General features: G+C 37.2%; 1 protein-coding gene across 2 annotated transcripts in view; it reads left to right on the top strand.

Annotated features, from left to right (window-relative positions):
• The window catches only part of LOC126198560 (xylosyl- and glucuronyltransferase LARGE1-like), a 170,613-nt gene that overhangs the window by 31,620 nt on the left and 115,834 nt on the right, over nucleotides 1-23,159 (top strand). For both annotated transcript variants that reach the window (XM_049934987.1, XM_049934986.1), the window contains 2 exons: nucleotides 9,850-10,064; nucleotides 10,165-10,250. In XM_049934987.1, the coding sequence (XP_049790944.1) occupies nucleotides 9,850-10,064; nucleotides 10,165-10,250 (301 nt within the window). The remainder of the gene's footprint in view (nucleotides 1-9,849; nucleotides 10,065-10,164; nucleotides 10,251-23,159) is intronic.

Below are 23,159 nucleotides of genomic sequence, written 5' to 3'. Positions count from 1 at the left end.
TTGGTATTATTCAGAATTCCAATGGACCATATTATTCCCCACTCTTTTGGCGGCAAAACCCTATTGTTCAAATAATCTCCATTCAATGCTGTGGCATTAATGCCCGCATGGTGCCACTCTATTGGTTGATGTCAGAGCCAACATCTTGCTACCCATCATCCATGTACTGCTTCCCTCAGAGTGCATCCTTCATTGAGCCAAACAGATGTGTCTGAAGGTTTGGTGGCGAGGACCCCCATTGACATACACCTTGAGTACCCCAACTGGTGGATGAGTGTGTGATCACTAACAGAGATGTCCAGTTTTGTAGTGAGATATTTGATTGTGATCCACTGATTATCTCGAATAAGAGTGTCCGCATGTTCAAACAGCTCTGTGCATCCGAACGGCACATGAGAGATCGGACATTTTGCGTGGCCTTGTTGCGATGAAGGCAGATGCCTTGTCCAATAACACACCATGCTTTTGTTCTCTGCCAGGTCTCTGTAGACATTCTGCAAGCACTGAATACGTATGATGCTCTGGTTTTCTGTCAAAAGATACCCAATGACAGCTCTCTGCTTGGAACACACTTCCGTTAACAGACACTATTTTGAAGGCTGTGTATATTGCCGCCACCTGTTGGAATTTCTGGAACAATTGGTGCTGAAGTGGGAATATTCCATGATGTCCCACAATGAATTCCACATTTTTTTTTCCAATTGAAATTGGCCAAGGAAAAAAAGTGTGGTGTATTACTTATTGAATGCCCCTTATATTAACCGTTTGTGCCTCAGAATGTGCCCTACTGACAGATCCCTTGTGCTCTAAATTTCTTTCCTCCCTGATTTGATTTAGTACTTCTCCGTTTAATTTTCAGAATTTTTCTGTACCACCAAATTTTCAAAATTTCTGTTCCCTTCTTTTCTGTATTGTTTGTAATTCATGTTTCGCTTACAAGGCTACACTCCAGGGAACTGCTTTCAAAAAATACTTCCTGACACTTAAATTTTTTAAATTTATATTAGGTACTAACATACTTATCTTTTTCTGAAATTTTTCCTTTTTATTGCCAGTTTGGATTGTATATCTCCTCTATTTTGGTATTGCCAGGATTATTTTGCCCCCCAGGCAGCAAAACCCATCTACTAGTTTCAGTGTCTCACTTGATAATTTATTTCACTACATTCTATTATCCTTGTTTTACTTTTATTGACATTCATCTTATAACCTCTTCTTCAGATACTGTCCATTATGTTCAACTGATTGCCAAGTCATGTGCTGTGTGTGAGAGAATTGCAATGTCATTGGAAAACCTTAAATTATTTTTTTTTATTTCTTCTCTCTAAACTCTAATTCCCTTTCCACATGTCTCTGCATTTTATCCCTGTAACCTTCAGAATTTCTGAGTGTGTGTTCACTTAGTATTGTGTAATACTTTTCCCAAATCAACAAATACTATAAACATGGATTTGCATTTTTCCAGTCTATCATCAAACATGACCAAAGGCTCTGCATTTTCTATCTTCTATATTTTAGCATAATCAATTATTTTTCTGCTCAAACAGTGAACTATGTTTAGTGCCTCATTTGATAATTTAATTTCCTCAGCATCACCCAATTTAATTTGAGTACTATTCATTAAATTTATTTTACTTTTTTTGGCGTTCTCATTATATCCTCTTTTCAAGGCACTATACATGCTCTTTGAAGTCCTTTGCCACTTGTGATAGAATTACAATGTCATCACTCAAAAGTTTTTATTTTTCTCTTTGAACTTTAATTCCCTTTCTAAATTTCACCATAGTTTTCTTCACAACTTGCTCACTGTACAGTCTGCATAACACTGGGGATAGGCTATGACCCTGTCTCCCTCCCTTTTCATCTACTGCATTCCTTTCATGCCTCTCAACTCTTACAACTACAGTCTGGTTTCTGTGCAAGTTGAAGAAACCTTTTGTTTTCTGTATTTTCTCGCTGCTACCTTCAGAATTTCAGAGTGTGTACTCCAGTCAACATTGTCAAAGGCTTTATCTAAATCTACTAATTCTAGAAACATATTGTTTGCCTTCCTTTAACCTATTGTTACAGAAAATAAACAGGGCAAGTGTAGATCTGAGGCATAGTAACTGAGGTGACAACTGTGTTTCATCCTTTCCAGGAGAGTGACTTGTCACAGCATCTGGTTAATTAACCTTGGAACAGATACAGCTTGGAAATCTTCAGCACCCGGGTTTGCTATACAAACATGCACAAAGGCACATGGGTGCCCTCTGACAACCCCTGACTACCAGATAGATCATTTTGAAATTCAGAAGTTGTTTTAAAACAACGCTGTTGACTGCAGAACACAGAAAATAAATGCATCACAATGTGAAAAAGCAGACGAAAAATTATTCAGTTGAGTAAGCCATCAGCTGTAAATCACTTGAACCTGTGACTTCAGAAAAAGTTATGACACAACATTCTACAATTATATACAACCATGTAATGGAGCAACACTCAAATGTTGCCTCTTTGGTCGGTGCTCATTCTCCTAGAATTCTTACAAATCAAAATTGTGGAAAAAACTAGAAGTTTTAAGGAAAGCTGCACAGATTATAGTACCCATGCTCTTGACAGATTGTCTTGGTAGTGAACCTTGCAGTCTAGCATAGTGATTCTGCTGAATGACATGTTCAACTTCTAACCACTTAGGCTGACAAAAGGTGTTTGTGGAAACCAAAAACGGGGTTTAGGTAGTTCTTAAGTGTGGGACTTATCATTGTGCATGCTCTGGTTTGCTGTATATGCAGATTGATGCAAAAGAAGCTATCTCAGTGTACCGATAAGGCACAACAGCAAATGCGTATCTCCACATCATGTGGAGGCCCACAGCATCACAGCTTGGCAGTGTGTTGGAAGTCATGCAGGAAATAGATGCTGGCAATAATGTAATTGCAAGAATGCATGAAAAATAAATGAGAACTGTCATTGTTTTACTATTGGTGTTTACAATAGATATGACCAACTGTCAGAGTCTAGTGGAGAGGAATCTCTAGTAGCTGTAGATGTAGGAAGTATGCAGCAGACCTCAGTAGTTACTGTGCCTAGAACAGTTGCAAAGTCGAAGAGGAAGAAGAAGGTTCTGCTGTTAGGTAGTTCACATGGCAGAGGTGTAGGCCAGCAGTTGCAGGAAGTGCTGGGAAGTGAGTACCAGGTCACCAGCATTGTGAAGCCTAATGCAGGGTTGGCTCAGGTGACTGTTAACATAGGGGGGTTATGTAGGGATTTTACTAAAGAGGATCAGGTAGTGATTGTGGGTGGGGCTGGTAATAGTATTGGTAGGGATGGGGAGTATAACATAGATGGTGACCTGGAAAAGATAGCCACTCAGACTGGCAACACGAATGTGCATTTCGTGGAACTGTTTCAGCGTCACGATCGGCCTCATCTTAATACAGCCGTCAGGCGTAATAACATGAGACTTGGGGGTGCGCTGATGACAGAAAGCATGGGTCACATTTCAGTGGTGTCGGTGGAGTCTATCAGCAGGACGGGTTTCACTAGACACGGCCTGCACCTCAACAGGTATGGGAAGGGGAGGTTGGCAAAGCTTATAGGTGACAGCATAGGTGGGGTTGGTGGGATCACTCATGGGAAAATTCCTGCAGTAGTGTGTGTTAGAGCTGCACCTTTTTTAGATTGAAGTCAGCTGATAGGTATTCCTGCTTAAGGGAAGTCTCTCTAACAAGGGAATCACTTTTGACAAAGCTTAGGTATCCGCGTAATGAGGGAATTAGTATATTTCATCAAAATATACAAGGTATTAGGGATAAAGTTAGTGAACTGCTTATAGATGTTGACTCTGAAATTATTGGTATATCTGAACACTTCTTAAATAAGGAGATAATTCAGAGGCTTCCTTTACCAGGATACAGGTTGGCTGGCTGCTTTTCGAGGAGCTCTTTGCGGTGTGGGGGAGTAGCCATGTATGTGAAAAACGGCATCGCATTTGAGTCAATTGATGTTTCAAAGTACTGCACTGAAAAGGTGTTTGAATGTTGTGCAGGTGTGGTTAAATTTGACGGAGTTAAACTTGTAACTGTTGTTATTTATAGATCCCCAGACTCCGATTTCACAGCATTTTTGCTAAAGCTAGAGGAGGTTCTTGGTTCACTTTATAGGAAATACAAAAAGTTAGTTATATGTGGTGACTTCAATATTAATTGTATAAGTGATTGTGCAAGGAAGAGGATGCTGGTAGACCTCTTTAATTCATATAATCTTATGCAAACCGTATTCTTTCCAACGAGAGTGCAAGGGAACAGTAGAACAACCATAGACAACATTTTTGTTCATTCCTCATTACTAGAAGGGCATTCTGTTAGAAAAAAGGTGAATGGCCTTTCAGATCATGATGCGCAAATTTTAACTTTAAAAGATTTTTATGCTGCAACTCGTGTTAAATATAGTCATCAGCTGTTCAGGAAAGCTGATCCGGTTGCTGTAGAGACCTTTGTAAACCTTATAAAGGAACAAGAGTGGCAAGATGTTTATAGCGCTGAGACAGTAAACGATAAATATAATGCTTTTCTAAAGACCTTTCTCATGCTCTTTGAAAGTTGCTTTCCGTTACAACGTTTCAAACAGGGTACTAGCACAAACAGGCAGCCTGGGTGGCTGACTAGAGGGATAAGAATATCTTGTAGAACAAAGTGGCAATTATATCAAAACGTTAGAAACAGTCAAAATCTAAATGCAGCAGCCCATTACAAACAGTATTGTAAGGTGCTTAAAAATGTTATTAGGAAGGCAAAAAGTATGTGGTATGCAGATAGAATAGCTAAGTCTCAGGATAAAATTAAAAGCATATGGTCAGTCGTAAAGGAAGTTGCTGGTCTGCAGAGACAGGTCGAGGATATAGAATCAGTGCGTAGTGGGAATGTCCGTGTTACTGATAAGTCGCATATATGTACAGTATTTAATAATCACTTTCTGAATATAGCAGGTGAACTAAATAGAAACCTAATTCCAACAGGGAATCATATAGCGCTCTTAGAGAAAAGTGTTCCGAGACTGTTACCTGAAATGCTCCTCCATGATACTGACAAGAGGGAGATTGAGTTAATAATTAAATCACTAAAGACCAAGAACTCTCATGGATATGACGGGGTATCTAGCAGAATACTGAAGTATTGTTCTATGTATGTTAGCCCAGTACTTAGCCATAGGGACCGATGACCATAGCAGTCTGGTCCCTTTGATCCCCCCCAAACCAACCAACTTAGCCATATCTGTAACTTTTCCTTTAGGAGTGGTCGGTTTCCTGATCGATTAAAATACTCGGTAGTGAAGCCACTTTATAAAAAGGGAGACATTGATAATGTTGACAATTTTAGACCTATTTCTATGCCATCGGTGTTTGCTAAAGTTATCGAGAAGGTTGTATATAAAAGGTTACTGGAGCATTTAAATTCACATAATTTGCTGTCAAATGTTCAGTTTGGTTTTAGAAATGGTTTAACAACTGAAAATGCTATATTCTCTTTTCTCTGTGAGGTTTTCGACGGATTAAATAAAAGGTTGCGAACGCTAGGTGTTTTCTTTGATTTAACGAAGGCTTTTGACTGTGTTGACCACAAAATATTACTGCAGAAGTTGGACCATTATGGAGTAAGGGGAGTAGCTTACAATTGGTTCGCCTCTTACTTTAAGAACAGAAAGCAGAGGGTAATTATCCGCAATATTGAGAGTGGTAGTGATGTTCAGTCCCAATGGGGCACTGTTAAGTGGGGCGTTCCCCAAGGGTCGGTGCTGGGGCCACTGCTGTTTCTTATTTATATAAATGATATGCCTTCTAGTATTACAGGTGATTCAAAAATATTTCTGTTTGCTGATGACACCAGCTTGATAGTGAAGGATCTTGTGTGTAATATTGAAACAGTAACAAATAATTTAGTTCATGAAATAAGTTCGTGGCTTGTGGAAAATAATTTGATGCTAAATCACAGTAAGACTCAGTTTTTACAGTTTCTAACTCACAATTCAACAAGAACTGACATTTTAATCAGACAGAATGGGCATGTTATAAGCGAGACGGAACAGTTCAAGTTCCTAGGCGTACGGATAGATAGTAAGCTGTTGTGGAAAGCCCATGTTCAGGATCTTGTTCAGAAACTAAATGCTGCTTTATTTACCATTAGAACAGTATCTGAAATAAGTGACACTTCAACACGAAAAGTAGTCTACTTCGCATATTTTCATACGCTTATGTCGTATGGTATTATTTTTTGGGGTAATTCTTCTGATTCAAAAAGGGTATTTTTGGCTCAAAAACGGGCTGTTCGAGCTATATGTGGTGTAAGTTCGAGAACCTCTTGTCGACCCCTATTCAAAATTCTGGGAATTCTGACATTGCCCTCACAGTATATATTTTCTTTAATGTCGTTTGTTGTTAGCAATATTAGCCTATTCCCAAGAGTTAGCAGCTTTCACTCAGTTAATACTAGGCAGAAATCAAATCTGCATGTAGAATGCAGTTCCTTGACTCTTGTGCAGAAAGGAGTGCAGTATTCTGCTGCATCCATTTTCAATAAGCTACCACAAGAACTCAAAAATCTTAGCAGTAGCCCAAACTCTTTTAAGTCTAAACTGAAGAGTTTCCTCATGGCTCACTCCTTCTATTCTGTCGAGGAGCTCCTGGAAGAGCTAAAAAATTAAGCAAATTCCAGTGTTACATTGTTGATTGTCTTCATTTAAACTTATGACTTGTCACCTGAATATGTTTTTTTTTCTATATTTCATTTTATCTGTTTCTAATATCGTGTTATAATTTCATGTATTGACTCGTTCCATGACCATGGAGATTTCTCCTTAATTTGGTCCCACGGAACAATAAATAAATAAATAAAATAAAATAAATAAATTTGTCACTCCTGGGCTCTCTCAAGTGCCAAAGCAGTACATTAATACGTGTTATGATCTACTGTGAGTTATCAATTGATGAGAGCTCTATATCACCTTGATTGTAAAAGTGATTGTACATTGGGGACATTGTGATTAAATTCAGAAGAGTTGTCGCAAAACTGTGTCAGCTCAAATAGAACGGAGCTCTTTTTCCACCACCTGCGCCAATGTAAAGGGTGAAGAAGTCACATGGTGTGGTCTAGTGGTACTGCATAGCAGGTCCATTGCAGCAATAACTTTAAGAATGGTGACAGCAAAAAATATTTGAAAGGTAAAAATTGGCACATTTAACTGTTGCATGACAGCTCGTAGATGGAGTGGGACACATCGTAACCCAAAGGACTACAGTGACTGTTTCAAAACACTTTTAAAATGAAGTCAGCTTTGTTTTAATTCAGGAGTAGACTGTTGTTGTTGTTGTTGTTGTTGTCTTCAGTCCTGAGACTGGTTTGATGCATCTCTCCATGCTGCTCTATCCTGTACAAGCTTTTTCATCTCCCAGTACTTACTGCAACCTACATCCTTCTGAATCTGCTTAGTGTATTCATCTCTTGGTCTCCCTGTACGATTTTTACCCTCCACGCTGCCCTCCAATACTAAATTTGTGATCCCTTGATGCCTCAGAACATGTCCTACCAACCGGTCCCTTCTTCTTGTCAAGTTGTGCCACAAACTCCTCTTCTCCCCAATTCTATTCAATACCTCCTCATTAGTTATGTGATCTACCCATCTAATCTTCAGCATTCTTCTGTAGCACCACATTTCGAAAGCTTCTATTCTCTTCTTGTCCAAACTATTTACCGTCCATGTTTCACTTCCATACATGGCTACACTCCATACAAATACTTTCAGAAACGACTTCCTGACACTGAAATCTATACTCGATGTTAACAAATTTCTCTTCTTCAGAAACCCGTTCCTTGCCATTGCCAGTCTACATTTTATATCCTCTCTACTTCGACCATCATCAGTTATTTTGCTCCCCAAATAGCAAAACTCCTTTACTACTTTAAGTGTCAGGAGACTATTTTGAATAAAAACAGAGATTTTGTGAACATAATCCCTGATGTATTTTTCATAGCCGCAGTCTTGATGGAGCTGGGATGCACTGTGTATATAAATTGATATCACCTGCCATGGTGATGTTTGTATGTTCATGGTAATCTCAGGTATTTTGATACTGGTTTCACCAATAGGGTGGTTTCTGAGTAAGGTTAAAGTATATAAATTATAAACATCTCATGTAATGATGAATGAAAGTCCCTCATTGCTGTGAAAATTATGTCATTGGCATATAACGGTGAATGGTGAACTCCTTGGAATCATGATATTTGGCGTAACCTGGCACTGTGCCAGAGTTGTGTGTCAACGGGTTGCTAGTACTTTATAGTTCTCATTCATGAGGTGATTTTTTTTTTTTCAGTCTTTACTTCACAGATAATTTTTGAATTCAGCAATTTGTTTTTCATTTATTATCTTGTGCTCTCATCTCTTACTGTTTAGGTTGTGCACCATGATATTAAACATCACAAATGGAGCATCATGGTCTGCTAAACATTAACTATAGAGTTTACATTATCATCATGCAGTCCCAGTATTTGTGTATGAAAATGTTGTCAGTAGCAGTACTGATGATTCATATAACCCTGATTGCAAATTATGTTAGCAGAGATGAAATTGGAGGGGAGCCTAGTGTAGCTCTAGAGAAAGTAAGCCCTTGAAAATATAAATTAAACTCTTTACATAGTATTATCTCATTTAGTTTAGAAGGTGAAAGATGTATTAGAGCATCAAGTTGTTTCATGAATAGTTCAGAATTAGTGTGTGGAGACCTATGTGTAGTAACAAATGTTATCAAAAACCCTTGGGTTTCTGCTTGTGCAACACTAGCTTTAAAATTCTTATTGTAAAACATAAGAATATGGGTGTACTTTTCCTTCCTAATGTACATGACAACTTGTACCTCTCCTACAGCATTACAGTGGTCTTTCACACACTGTGGTTTGTTGAATATCACTGGCCCTGCTATTTGTTATCTGTTTAGCTGTGGTTGTGGGTTAGCTGCCTTAGGGTGTTTACCTCTTCTCCTTATACGTCTAGTTAACAGTGGAACTCTGCAGCCCTGTTTAATGTAATGAAGTAGCTGTTCTGGAGACATTGCAGGAAACAGGGTGCAACCAGCTGCAGATTGTGATGCACATCAGAATGAAAGAAGTTTTGTCAGCTGAGCTCCCAGGTCCTACCTGGACAGTTCTAGTAAGGCTAGAAGGCTAGCTTTATTTATGGGATTTTAGTGAAGCTAAATATCTGTAGCATTATGCTTAGAGCAGCTTGTGGCTTCCAGGTTCTCAGAGCAGCAGAAGGCTGTAACCAGAAACTTTAAAGGTACTGTGGCAAACTACGCTGTGAAGCCATACTCTTGCACCATAGGACTGAGAACTCTGTGGTCTCCCTTAAAGTCTCAGGGGTACACTACATGTCAGATGCTGCTACCCTGGTAGTTGAATGTGTATGGAGTGCACACAAGGATTTTGTAGATTAAGTGACTCCACCTGGTCTAGATAATAGTAACTGTATGAGCTTCTGAAGTATTAATGTAAACCCAAAAGAATTCCCCCTACCCCCTAAAAAACTGAAATTATCAAAGACCTAGGAATCTACTGCCAAAGCATTCTCAACAAATATAGAGAGTTTGAAGCTTTCGTCATTTACTAGAAGTATGTCACCTGAATTTTTGTGTCATTTTATCTTACAGTGATATTATGTACAGTGTGGCTCTTTCACTATGCTAACATATCTATTTTGCTTTTATCTCTTTCATAAGAAAGTGAATACATAGAATGTAACAAGGAAGATATTAACCTAGACACGTTAGTTTTCAGCTTGATTATTAAAAACGCCTTTTTCTTTCTTTTTATGCAGCCGAAGTGAGTTTCTATTTGGCAGATAATGTTGTTCCGGATGTTTCATGGATACCAAACAAACATTATTCAGGAGTATATGGACTTTTGAAATTAACATTACCGAAAGTTCTACCTGACACATTACAGAAAGCAATTGTGCTGGACACGGATGTAACATTTGCAACTGACATAGCTGAGCTCTGGAAAATCTTCTCTAAACTAGATCCTAAGCAGGTGAATCTATCACCCTACCCCACAAAAACATATGCATGTGTTTATAAAAATAGAGTGTTATTTGACTTGTGTTTAAAATTATGAATTTAACTGGTTCTAGGCTATTGGACTGGTAGAAAATCAGAGTGATTGGTACCTTGGTAAACTCTGGAAGAAACACCGCCCTTGGCCAGCATTAGGCAGAGGGTATGCACCATTAGTTTATATTTCAAATTACAATTTTTAAATTAATGTTTGACACATATAATGAAGAAATTTATGCTAGTAGCCCACCCTTTGTTTTTTTTCTGCCATTTGGTCTATTAATGTAATTTTTCAGACATCTTATATGTAACGTTCAGTAGACAAAGATTGAAATATCTTGAAGATTTTTTTGAAGTACTGCAATGATTTATATTATGGATAAGATTTCCTTTTTTCGTGTAGAAACTAACAATTACTAAATCATGCATATCTTGTTACTTACAACCTTACACCATCCTCCTACTCCCCCTCCTCTTCGTTTTTACACAATTTTGTTTATGTATTACATTGTGTTTTCAAATGCTTTCATACCAACTTTTAAATAGTTTGATGATATGAATTAATTTAACACTGATTACTTTGTATGCATTCAGACTTTTTTTGCGGTCATCACTTTCTGTGGTATTTTGTCAGTCATAACTCACATTCAACTTCATCAGAAGATTAATAGTTCCTAAATATTACTTATTTTACCATCATTTCAGTCAAGTGGTAGATTCTTTTGCTTTAGTAAGCAACTGAATAGGAGGTGTAATGTTGAAATGCTGGAAACTTCAGGAGAAATTGGATTGATCTTCTTATTGAAAGTGGGTTAAATCCTTTATTTGTAAAAAAAGACCTGTTGCCAAATGCTGTAGCCTGAAGAAACTAGGAAATGTAGTAAGTGATGGTACATTAGTTCAGCACTATGAATTTAACTCCTCTATCAGCAGAGAATAGGTCACAGGATACTCTTTTTGCATTAATGATCACAAACGCCTGAAAATTACATTAATCCAATTCATTCCTGATTCAATTCTCATTTCTAGGTACAGTATTTAGTATTGTAGGGGGTCTTCTGTCAGTACTTTTTCAGTGCAATACAAATTATATGGTATGGTAATTGACAGTTGAGTTTTTGATGCAAATGAAATGAATAACGAGGTGTCTGCTGTTGACTAGTGTGCTCTTACTTTTTGTTATGTGTATGTTGAGAAATGTGACAATTAGTGGTGGCTGGAGGATGCTGGTTGCCATCCAGAAATAGTGGGTCTTTTCTAGAAAACAAAACTATTTTTCTGCTGTAATTTTATATATATAAAATTAAGTTTGTGTTATGTTTGCACGGCTCCCACTTGTCTGAGGTTCAAGTCCTCCCTCAGGCATAGGTGCGTCCTTAGCGTTAAGTTAGTTTAAGTTAGATTAAGTAGTGTGTAAGCCTAGGGACCGATGACCTCAGCAGTTTGGTCCCATAGGAATTACCACCAAATTTCTTCAGCTTCCATCATTGTTGTAAAACTATTTTTGCAGTGGTGTTGCGGACTGCAGTTGAGGTTGCTCATGAAGGCTGACAAACCCACTGTTCTAACTGAAGAACACTGTAATTTATTACTTGAACAGTACACCGTACTAAAGACAAGGTTCAATACAATTAGCAATACACTAGTGGGCGGTGGAGCCTTAGGCTCCAGCCTATGTTGGTGTTAGTTTTAACAGGGGATGCAACTGACAAGCTGTACATGCAACTGCTGTCATATTAGCAGGCTGGGTGTCCTCTAGTGGCTGATTCAAGCATGAACTTCATGTGCGAATGATTAAGTGCAAAATTATGTTACAAGCTACTAGAAAACATGGAAAGATACACACAAGAAAGAACTTGTAGCACATCACAGACTAACTGACAGCAGAATGAACGAACTGGTTGTGATGAGATGGAAGAATATCAAAGTGAGATGTAGATGTGAGTGAAGAATTGCAACCCCTATGTGACGTACAGGAAACTGTAGAATAGAAATCAAGCAAGACTTTCATTGGTACTGACTTGCTGATATTGTAGGGAAGGACAAGAGTTCAAATCCACATCCAATCATCCAGATTTAGGTTTTCTGCAATGTCCCTAAATCGTTACAGGCAAATGCCGGGATGGTTCCTTTGAACCAAATTTCAACCACAACCTTAAAAAACACTTCAAACCCGTGCTCTGTCTCTAATGACCTCACTGTTGATGGAACTTTAAATCCTAATCTTGCTTCTTTCCTATCTGCAGGGAAAGAAAACCCTTTGAAAATACATTAGAAGCTAACAAGCAATACAAGTTGAGGTTCGACATCCATGAAATTGGAAGTACAGGCAAATATTAATTATGAAAATGGAGTTTCTGTGACAGTCAGCTTGCGATTTCTCCATCTCCTGCCATACAGCAATGGCTACTACAGTGTTGGTCTCTACGGTAAATAGTTACTTTGTTTAAAGTAGCATTCATTTTCTGCTTGTGATTCCCTTACAAAATTAGTAAATATTTTGTAGTATATTGGATTTTATTCAAGCAAAACTTAAATTCACACTCATGAAAACGGTGCTGTAGCCCTATTATGTACCAAACTCTTCAGTGACACATTTGTTATATAGGGAAAAGTGTGTAAACTCTGAAAATTGTGATATTCACAAGATACAAACAACAGTGGTCCCTGTCAGGTCACTTTCCTGGGTCTGTTGTGGTGCTGTCGTTTGCAAAGAATGTCTCCGGTGAAGTCTTAAGTTTTTTAGTGTAACTCTAGCTAAGACACTGCAGGTGTGAAAAAACCGTAGTCCCAACTTGAAACAGTAGCTTGTTTTATCATTAGTGCCAATAGGCTTTGAATTCGTTGTAGGACTGCTGTATCAGGACCACCTGGCCTAGGGACAAACACCAGTTATAAAGCAAACACACACTTCCTTAACAATTTTTGAGGGTATTTTTGTTCAGTCATTACAACTACAAGAAAATAGCCATTTCTCTCACCAGATGCATTTAGCTTTATTGAGATAAAGCACCATCAGTGGTCTGTACTTAAAGATATTTACAGTTTGATTTGTTTTTAAGAATGAAAAACAGTTCATTAACAATTTCTTGATTTTTACTTTCATTGATTTCTGCTTGGTTTTTCACCTACATCAGGAAATGCCGTATGCTAGCACATCTTTGGCATCTGTCTTCATTAGACACTGATACTTGTAGTCCAATTTTTCGTTGCTCTGCAGAACTGCATTTATTACGTTTTACACAGCACATTGCTATTTTTACTTATACTTTTCTTAGTTAAGTACATGTGTGTTATTCTGTTTAATTATCTTGCTGTGTATTTATATACTGTCTGAGAGTAGTGAAGGAATAGTGATAGAATGTTTTTAAATTAGGTGGGGGAGGGAGAAGCAAAGATGAGTGGACTTAAGTGCATAATAGTGGATGGAGGTTGAGTTGGAGGAAAAGGTGAGGAGCAAGAAGTGAAATGCAGTTGGAGTGGGGGGGGGGGGGGGGGGGGGGGGAGGGGGGGGGTGTGAAGGATGGAAAAGATCCTTTTCTTTTTCATGTGATTTTTTCAGTTATTTTATATAGTGTCTGGTTTCCAATATTTATTTGGTCATTGAGCAATTTTTTATTTTGTGTTAATGCTTTGTGTATGTGAAAATTTTCTTCTTATAATGTTCATATCCTTTTCAGTATTGCTTGTTCTGTGGTACTCCTGTTTTAGATGATGTTGAATGGTTTGTACCATATTTCAGTGCTCTGATGTGTTCTTTACATCTGGTGTTAAATGTTCTGCCAATCATTCCAATGTATATTTTTCACAATCTCTGCAACTGAGGTGATAGATACAGATACAATTAATAAATGATGTGTTTTTTATATCTTGTGTTGAATATCGCGCCAGTTATTCCAATGTATATTTTTCACAATCTCTACAACTGAATGAGAGATACAGATTACAGTTAATAAAATGTTCTGGGCTATTATCCTATGGTTGAATTGATTTTACATTAAAACCCAATGTTTCGCCCCCGTCTGTGGAGGATATTTTCCTCACTACTGACTGCAGCAAAATTTTGCTCCTACGTGCGTCCACACAGTGGTATGATGTAACATGTTTTGAATTCCCAAGAGCAACTGACTGTTGTCGACTTCTGTCATCTGTTGTTGTTGTCACCCCATGGTGGAAGACTGGTATACATCTTTCTCAGCACCTGAATCCAGCTGTCATTCAGTTTCATGTCCTCCTCCTTATTGAAATTCCTGGGGTGTTTTACAATCTATGGCCTCTCTGTATAGCCTTTCCTCATATCCGCTTGTGACTGCCAGTACTTGTGTCCTGTCTTGAATGTGGTGCTCTCCTGGCTGCAAAGCATGTTCCACAACAGCTGATCTGTCAAGAGGGGAGATTGACAGAGGAGGGCGTGAAATGGATAGATTCTGGTGCTGAAGATGATGTGTGTGTTCCAGTCTTCCACCATTGGTGATAACAGCAGCAGATGATGACATTTGACAATGGCCAATTGGACTCGTGAATTCAAAATGTGAAGTCAATGCCACAGTGCGGAAACAGAAATTTGTTTAGTTTGTCTACACATTGTTTCTTCGTATCCAGTTTTTAATACTGTTTGTTTTATAATGGTCAGCTCTTTTTGGTAATCAGAAGTGTTTAGGGGGACCCAGTTCAGTCTGCTTAAGATGTATCTGATTGTAGCCTGTTTCTGATTGTGCAGGTGGTTTGAGTGTCATTTGTTGTGCGTTTTCTGTTTTGCTAGATGTGTGTTTGTTATCGTCTTTTCTTATGGTCATGTCTAGAAAGTTGAATGAGTTTTCTTGCTTTTCTTCTGTTGTGAACTTTGTTTTTGCTTACAATGCAGTTGCTGCATTCTGTTCTCAGGTTCATCTACTATGCACATTATGTCATCTGTGCACCTGTACCAGTAGATGATGTTTCAGCTTTTCTTTGGTGTTATGTCTTCAAATTTTAATTTTCATATATGATTCATGAAAATGTTGGCTAACGTTCCTGAAATAGGTGAACCCATGGGTAAACCTTCTTCGTGTACGTATTATTCTTGATTGAATATAATAGAGGGAAACATTCCACGTGGGAAAAATATATCTAAAAACACAGATAATGTGACTTACCGAACGAAAGTGCTGGCAGGTCGATAGACACACAAACAAACACAAACATACACATGAAATTCAAGCTTTCGCAACAAACTGTTGCCTCATCAGGAAAGAGGGAAGGAGAGGGAAAGACGAAAGGATGTGGGTTTTAAGGGAGAGGGTAAGGAGTCATTCCAATCCCAGGAGCGGAAAGACTTAACTTAGGGGAAAGAAGGGGTATACACTCGCGCACACACACACACATATCCATCCGCACATACACAGACACAAGCAGACATTTGGGGGGGAAAAAAAACCCTTCTTTCCCTCGAAAGTAAGTCTTTCTGATCCCGGGATTGGAATGACTGCTTATTCTTGATTGAATTTGAAAAAATTTTGTTGTGTTACAGACTTCAACAATTTTATTGTATTATCTGTGTGTTCAGGAGATTGCTGGTCATGTCTTTTCAGTTTTTTACAATTAGTTTTATGATTTCGTTAACAGGGATACCACTTTGCATTCTTTCTGCATCAAAGGAGAACTGTGTTGCTGTGCCCGGGTTTTAATGTCTCTTATTTTCTACTAGCTGAGAGGTATTTCTTATTGTTCTACCATTTTCCAGTGTGCAGGTACTGGGTAAGCTGTGACTGCATTTGTTTTGCTAGTAGGTATGTGGCAGTTGCTCTGAAATTCACTGTCAGATGGACAGGGTAATTTTCTTTGTGTGCCTTTGGTTGACATTTTATGTTGAGGTCTGTTTTTGCATGAGTCTGTGTTTCTCTCTTTTCCTCCAACGCACTCTCCATCACACTGCTAAGCACTTATGTGCACTCATCTTTGTTTCTTCCTTCCCCACCCAGGAGCAAAGAAAAGAAGGAAAAAAAAAAAACCACCACTCCATCATTAATCCTTCATTACTCTTACACAGTATATAAATACACAGCATCACAAATAAATAGAATAACACACATCTAATTAACTAAAAAAAGTATAGGTCAAAGACAAATTAATGGCAGTCTTATGTTGGTACACTTATAAGTATAAAAATAAACATTAAACAGTGGTGTACAAAAGATGCACTGCGTAAAACATAAGAAGTTATAGATCTACAAAGCAACAAAAAGTTAGACAACTAGTATCAGTGTTTAGTGAAAAAAGACACCAAAGACGTGATAGCATAAGGCATGCCTTTTATATATTTCTAATGATATCTTCCGGAAAAGAACTGTTGAAGGTGCCAAACTTTTGTTTTCCAATTGAACTAGACTGGCTTACAGAACAAAGGCCAAACATGGCACCTTGAAAGCGAGTCTTGCATCCTGGAACTTTTTCTTGTGTTCCCAGGCGGAGGAATACCAGCAGGAAACAAAGATACTGTGTAGATTCTCTGCCAGGTCATCAAGTGGAAATCACTGTTAAGTAAAAACCAACAAATTTTTAATGAACTATTTTTTGATCTTAAAAACAAACCAAAGTGTAAATATCCTTAATTACAGACCAGTGATGATGTTTTACCTCGATAAAGCAAAACACATCGGGTGAGAAAAACACGCATTTTCTTGTAGTTCTAACAATGGAATGAAAATACCCTCAGGAATTGCAAAGCAACTATGGACAATATGGCCATGCAAATGAAGAATTTAACTTCCTTAACAGATGTAGTGTGTGTTCTTTACTGCCACTTGTACTCACTGGTGCCTTTCGCAAACCAGTGAACCCCATACAGTGATATCCACAGCCTGCATGGCTCCACTTTCATATGTGTTATCAGTTGTTGATAAAGAAAAATGAAGTTCTCATACATCAAGGGGGAAGGTCAGGGGGAGGGAGGGGGGCGAGAGAGAGAGAGAGAGAGAGAGAGAGAGAGAGAGAGAGAGAGAGAGAGAGAGAAATATTACAATCAAGCCTGATATTTGATGTTGGGAATCAAAGAAAAGAAATTAATGTATGATCTATGATGTAGTGTTTTGAAGATGCAATACAAATTTTAGATGCTGGTAACAATCAGTTTGATGTTCTTGAACTGATAACAAGAAATGTGGCAATGGCTCTAAACCTTAAGCTCTTTGTCATCCCTCTGACTACCACACTGTAATTGGTCATACCTGGAGACTCATTCCTATATACAACAACTATTATCCACAATTTATATAATTCCTAACCAATAACATATGCCAAACCACTGAATTTAGTGCTCTGGGGAAATATGTAACACCACCATAGTGCTTACAAATTAAAATAGGTCTGTGTAGAGTTTAGTGTTGATTATAATGAAATTTAGTAATTTAATTTTGATATCTTTCCCATGTACTTTAAGATCTCAGAAGACAGGACAGAAAGGTAAATCTGTCATCAGTCTGAATTCTTATTAGAACACCTCATGAACTGACTTACTCTGGTCAAGTTATAGGTAGGGATAGGACAAGTTCGTAAAAACAATGATGCAAAAAATAAACTGAAGTAATGCAAAGTTGTTACTTTCTACAAAATGTGAACTTTGGCATTATCCCATACAAAAAAAAAAAAATCATGATTTTGAAGATTGCAATTTACAAATATTCATAGCTGAGAGTTATTGAATGTTGAAATTGGATTGCAACTGCTTTTTTCCTTAAGCCTGAGGTTTGTGTATAATCTTAAAATTTTCCAAGTAACAGGCTATTATGTATTATGTGATTTCAAAAGAGAGTACCCTACTTCCGACAAACTCCATTCCAGTGACAGTTTTAATTGCCAATTTCACCTTTCCCGACACTTTCGCATAACAAATTGTACAAAAAAAGATATGTTTTGAAGAGCTCTTTAATGTGGTGCATTAATTAAACTGCAAACTTTCATAACACACATGTATAAACATGAAACCACCAAACACAACACTTTAGTTTAACAAACATACAAATCAACATGATGTGTCCTTAGTTTGCTTTTATCAGACAGTCACAGCACACGATACACGACATCATGCAAACATCACGTTTGTCACATACAGCAAATGGAAGAATTTAAATAATGCTGCACAAGTAGTATGACTGACAGATTCTAATTCATCAACTTGAACCAATTTATCATCATAATCTAAACATCAGTCTGTGCAACAGATCAGGCCATCATTGCAAACTGCATTCACGAAATAGATAAAAATAATATTGAATGTATACCTGGGGGAAAAAAAAAAAGAAAAAAAAATTCTCAGTGATCCTTCATATCGCCAGAAACACTTTTGCGTTGCGTCATATGCTTTGTTCTGTGGTTCGCTGAGAGAAGCAAACTGAGCAGGCACCATGTTGATTTATATGTTTGTGAAGCTGAAGTACCATATTTGGCAGTTTTTTTATTTATATGTACATGCAAACTACTTATACAAAAGTATGCTGTTTAATTGACGCATCACATTAGTGTTCTCTCCAAGCTGTACCATTTTTTGTATTGCTTTAATTCGCAAAAATATCTGGAAATGTGCTGTCACTGAATAAAACTAGTATGCCTATTCCAAATTAAAAGAGTCCTTCATTATTGTGGAAAAAGGAATTTTTGGTGGTGAAACCAGCAGACTTGAAAAACATTACAGGATAAATACTTCAGGCAGAGGCGAAGGAATCATCTAAAATGCACTCAACAACACCTTCAGATTAGGCTCTTATGGCCATGGTCCATACAACTCTGTATTTATGGCCTTAGGTTCTTGTTTCAACAATGGGATGGTAATCATGAATTCTGTTAACATTGACATAGCAAAGAGGTCATTAAGTGTACCTGGAATGTCAGCCACTGCCATGTACATATTCTAAACACACACACACACTTTTTCTGTAATTTAGTGGATAAGCAACTTTCCACACCAGCAGGAATTGCAGAAGATGAAATACCTCACACTATGCTGAAGGCAAGTGTAGAATACAGTTGGCTTTTCCCACACAATGTTGACATAATGGCAGCATGGTTCAGAAGAAAAATTTGAATTTATGAAAATGCTTCTTTTGAAAAATTGTTTTGTGATGTGTGACTGCTGATTTATTTTTCCTCTAATCAGTTACATTAAATGGGTTTAATGTAAATGATTCCTTTTGGACAGTAATTTCAATAAACATGATCTGTGATGTTAATAAATGCAATGCAATGCAATTCATAGATATTTTTCATTTTCAATAAAACACCAAAAATCAATCAAATTAGACAAAAAATAATGAACTACTTCAAAAATAAGTAAACAAAAGCTAATACAAGAATTGGCAAAAGGCACCAAAATTGGCAAAGAAATAACTCCAAAATTGGCAAAAAATAACACCAAAATTGGAAGAAAGATATTCAAAAAATAGCACCAAAATTGGAAAAAAAATTGTCAAAAAGTATTAACAAATTTTCAAAGAATATTACCAAATTTAAAAAATACCATAATTGATAAAAAATTGAAAAAATAACACTGAAATTGGCAAAAAATGACACCAAACTGACAAATAATAACACCGAAATCAGCCACAAAATAAAACAATATTTTCCTGTCCCTAGTTATAAGGGGACATACAGTTTAATGTGGATTCCAAACTGTGGTGCAACATAATCACGCTATAGACTTTGGATCATTATTAGCAACTGAAACATACAAAATCAATAAACACTTATGAAAGCACCTTTTAAGAAGATACTTTTCCCAATTAACGAAAAAGATTATTGAGTTGTGTCAATGCATAAATCCAGTGAAACCCTAGCAGCAAAGCAAGTGCTGACAATTAACTGACTTTCAGTGATTTCTATCATCCTGAAACTGAGATTCTAAATAGAATGCAACAGCCTGGATATGTGACATGAGTAGAGAAATGGGCATTTCAAAGCAAATGACATGCAGAGCTGTGAGTATCGTATTATCAAATGAATTATCAATAACATGAACAGATCCAGTTTCAGACAGCAAATATTTATAGATATTGATAAGGCAGACAAGTTTCTCAATTTCCATGGAAAAAGACAGGAGAGGAAAAAGTAAGATCAAGGCAGTCAGAATGAGCCATTGAGTATGGGGACTTACTAGGGCCAAGGAGCAGTAAAATTGTGGAGGATATGCTGTAAACAGATTCAGAAGGATGTAGGTTGCAGGAGGTACTGGGAGATGAAGAACCTTGCACAGGATAGAGTAGCATGGAGAACTGCATCAAACCAGTCTCTGGACTGAAGACCACAACAACAACATGCTGTAAAGACTGTTACCAGTTGTGCAGTTCAGAGGAATTGATGAGACACAGATGGCATAGATTTTGAGGCAGCTATTCAAGTCATTGGTGCTGTGGTGTGCAGTGCATTTCACAACTTGTTGCTCACATATACAGGTACATATTGTTGATGGCTGTATGTGTACGTAGTCAGTTGGTTAATTGTTGTACTGACATAGAACGCTGCTAACTGATTGCTACACATGTTAGTATAATGTAGAAGATTTCAAATGTGTTTCTTCTTTCGGTGTGATAGTAAATGCCCGGATGTATGATACAGGTCTTATGCCAGGTTTGTCCATATGAAATGACCAGTGGGGGCGAGGGACTGAGAGTACAGTGGTATAGGCATGAACTAGGTTACTGCATAGATTGGGTGGATGATGGAATGCTACTTTTGTGATGAGGGTAGGTTTTTGGAGAGGATATCCTTCACATCTTTGCATCATATTATTTCTCTGTATTTATTATTTGTTTAAAGCTCCTTGGATCTATGCTCCCCTTTTTGGACCCCCTCCACTTACTCCTTGCTCACTACTTGCTTTGCCAATTCAGTCTGCCTTAATGGCAGTTTCCATTATGTTATCAGTTTTATTGTAGTTAATTATAGTTATAAGATTTTTCAGTCACCTGTCACCGAACCTTTATTGTTACTATATTTGTTCTTAATATTCTGCTGGAGGTATAAGGCGGTGTGCATACTGGAGCAATATGACAATTATTGTATACAATAGACACAACTTTTGTGCTTTTAAATGCACTTTAGGTGCAAAACAGGTACACAGCTGTGATAGTGACATCTCTCTCTCAGTTCGATATCAAGAGACACAATATGCTGTTTTCTCACTGATTAGTTCAGATTATGTTCTGTGGCATCAAGATGACAAACAAAGAAAAATATGTTTTTTAACTTATTCATCAACATTGTGCAAATAAATCTGTTTTTGTGGAATTGCACAGTAAAAATAACATCACAGGACTGGCATGGAAGAAGATAGTAGTGGAATTAAAAGACACTGATGAGAAGGGTGTTATAATTAACTCTATTACTTAGTATCAAGATATATAATTGCCTACTTCAGTATGCATATTGCCATTGTATAGGGGTTGCTGATTCAGAATTGAGAAAATAGTTTATTTATCTTGCAAGCATATAGCTTGTGGAAAAGTGGTGTTATTGAGCACAGGCACAACAGGAAATCTTGAAATAGTTTAAATCATAATATTTTCCTCCGTGAATGTGAATAAAACTATGTGGGATACATACTGCCTTTACTATTTTCGCTGCACATTTCTGTTTGCAAGATATTAGTCACTCAGGCACATAAAATTTGATCACAAAGTTCCAAAAGCACATTTTGCATTTTTCCTTCTCTAGAAAGTCAGTAACTGTGTATTTGTTTCGTCTTGCTTAACACCCTTTTTGGATAAGGTTGTATTAAGTATGGAAGTAGAGGGAAAGCTTTGTCAGAAACAATCATGTGGAAACTGGGTGTTCACTATATTACCTGGCAAAGTTGTTATATTTGAGACAAACAGTTTAACTTGTTTTAAAAATTGACAAATTATTGATGAACAAAATACTGCATCATTACTATTTATTCTGTAGTCCAAAACATGAATAGCAGTAAAAATTCCACGTGCATTGGCCATAGCGATGAGAACAATTGAAAACTAACCACTGTAATTGAGATAACTGGATTCTGCATTGTCAAACCATTCCACATGAATATTTTTACCGGCAACAGAACCTATTTACTAACTGAATTGCTGGATGAGGTTGATAGAGAAATTTTGAGTACTCCATTTTCTTTGAGTGTGGTCGTAACCAGTTGGATACCACACAGGGGGGAAATATCAACTTTGATCCTTTTCCAACTAATACTTTGAATGATCAAATTGCGTGGTATTCACTAATCTCTCAGCTTCTTAAAGCATAGTTACATTTTCAATGCAGTTTTCCTGCTTACTGAATGATGAGTACTATAAGCTTGTAATGAATTTTAATTTTATTACAGTGACTTATCTTAGTGTAATGAGTAGTTTTGCACAATCAATTCTTTGAAATTTCTGGACTCCTTTCATAAAATTGTTGAAACCTAGCTTCGTTTTAAGACAGTTCTGATGAAACAAATGTTGAAGTCTACTTCACATGAATCAAATTATATGGAAGTACCCAATATTTCCTTTTCTCTCTCTTTGTATTTAAATACCAGTACCGTAACCACCACAGCATCATCATTCAACAAGCTCACAATTAAAACTTACCCAGAAAAATCTTCAGCTATCCATCATATTGTATAGAAAAGACCAAAGATATCCTAAGATAATCACATAATTACAAATCACATTTATCTTGTGACAGTTATCATATCACACCAGTGTGCACTCGACATAAGAGATCAAGATGATGGTGTTAGTGTTAATCTTAGTAAATATATGTACTCAGGCTAAATGCCATTAAATTCAAAGTCAGAATGAATAGTGGTGCTGCAGATTTAAACAGAGAACTAAACTGGTTTTCTTGAAGATTCTTCATGTGAACAGTCATCACATGTTCTGTTGCCTTTTTCAACTCTTTTTTTTTTTTTTTTTTTTTTTTTTTTTTTTTAATGCAGCAGTATGTAAATCAGTGCTGTAAACTAAACACACCGAAAGTTGTTCCTTTGATCCTATTTTGAATACATTGTTTAATAATGAGAAAGTGTATCACATTCCACCTTTAAAAGGAAGTGCTGAATGTCGGACAGGCACATAAAATGTAAATG

This window comes from Schistocerca nitens, chromosome 8 (assembly GCF_023898315.1).
Source record: "Schistocerca nitens isolate TAMUIC-IGC-003100 chromosome 8, iqSchNite1.1, whole genome shotgun sequence".
Taxonomy (NCBI): Eukaryota; Metazoa; Arthropoda; class Insecta; order Orthoptera; family Acrididae; genus Schistocerca; species Schistocerca nitens.
Note: the sequence above shows the minus strand (reverse complement) of the source record. Positions and strands in the feature narration are given on the sequence as shown.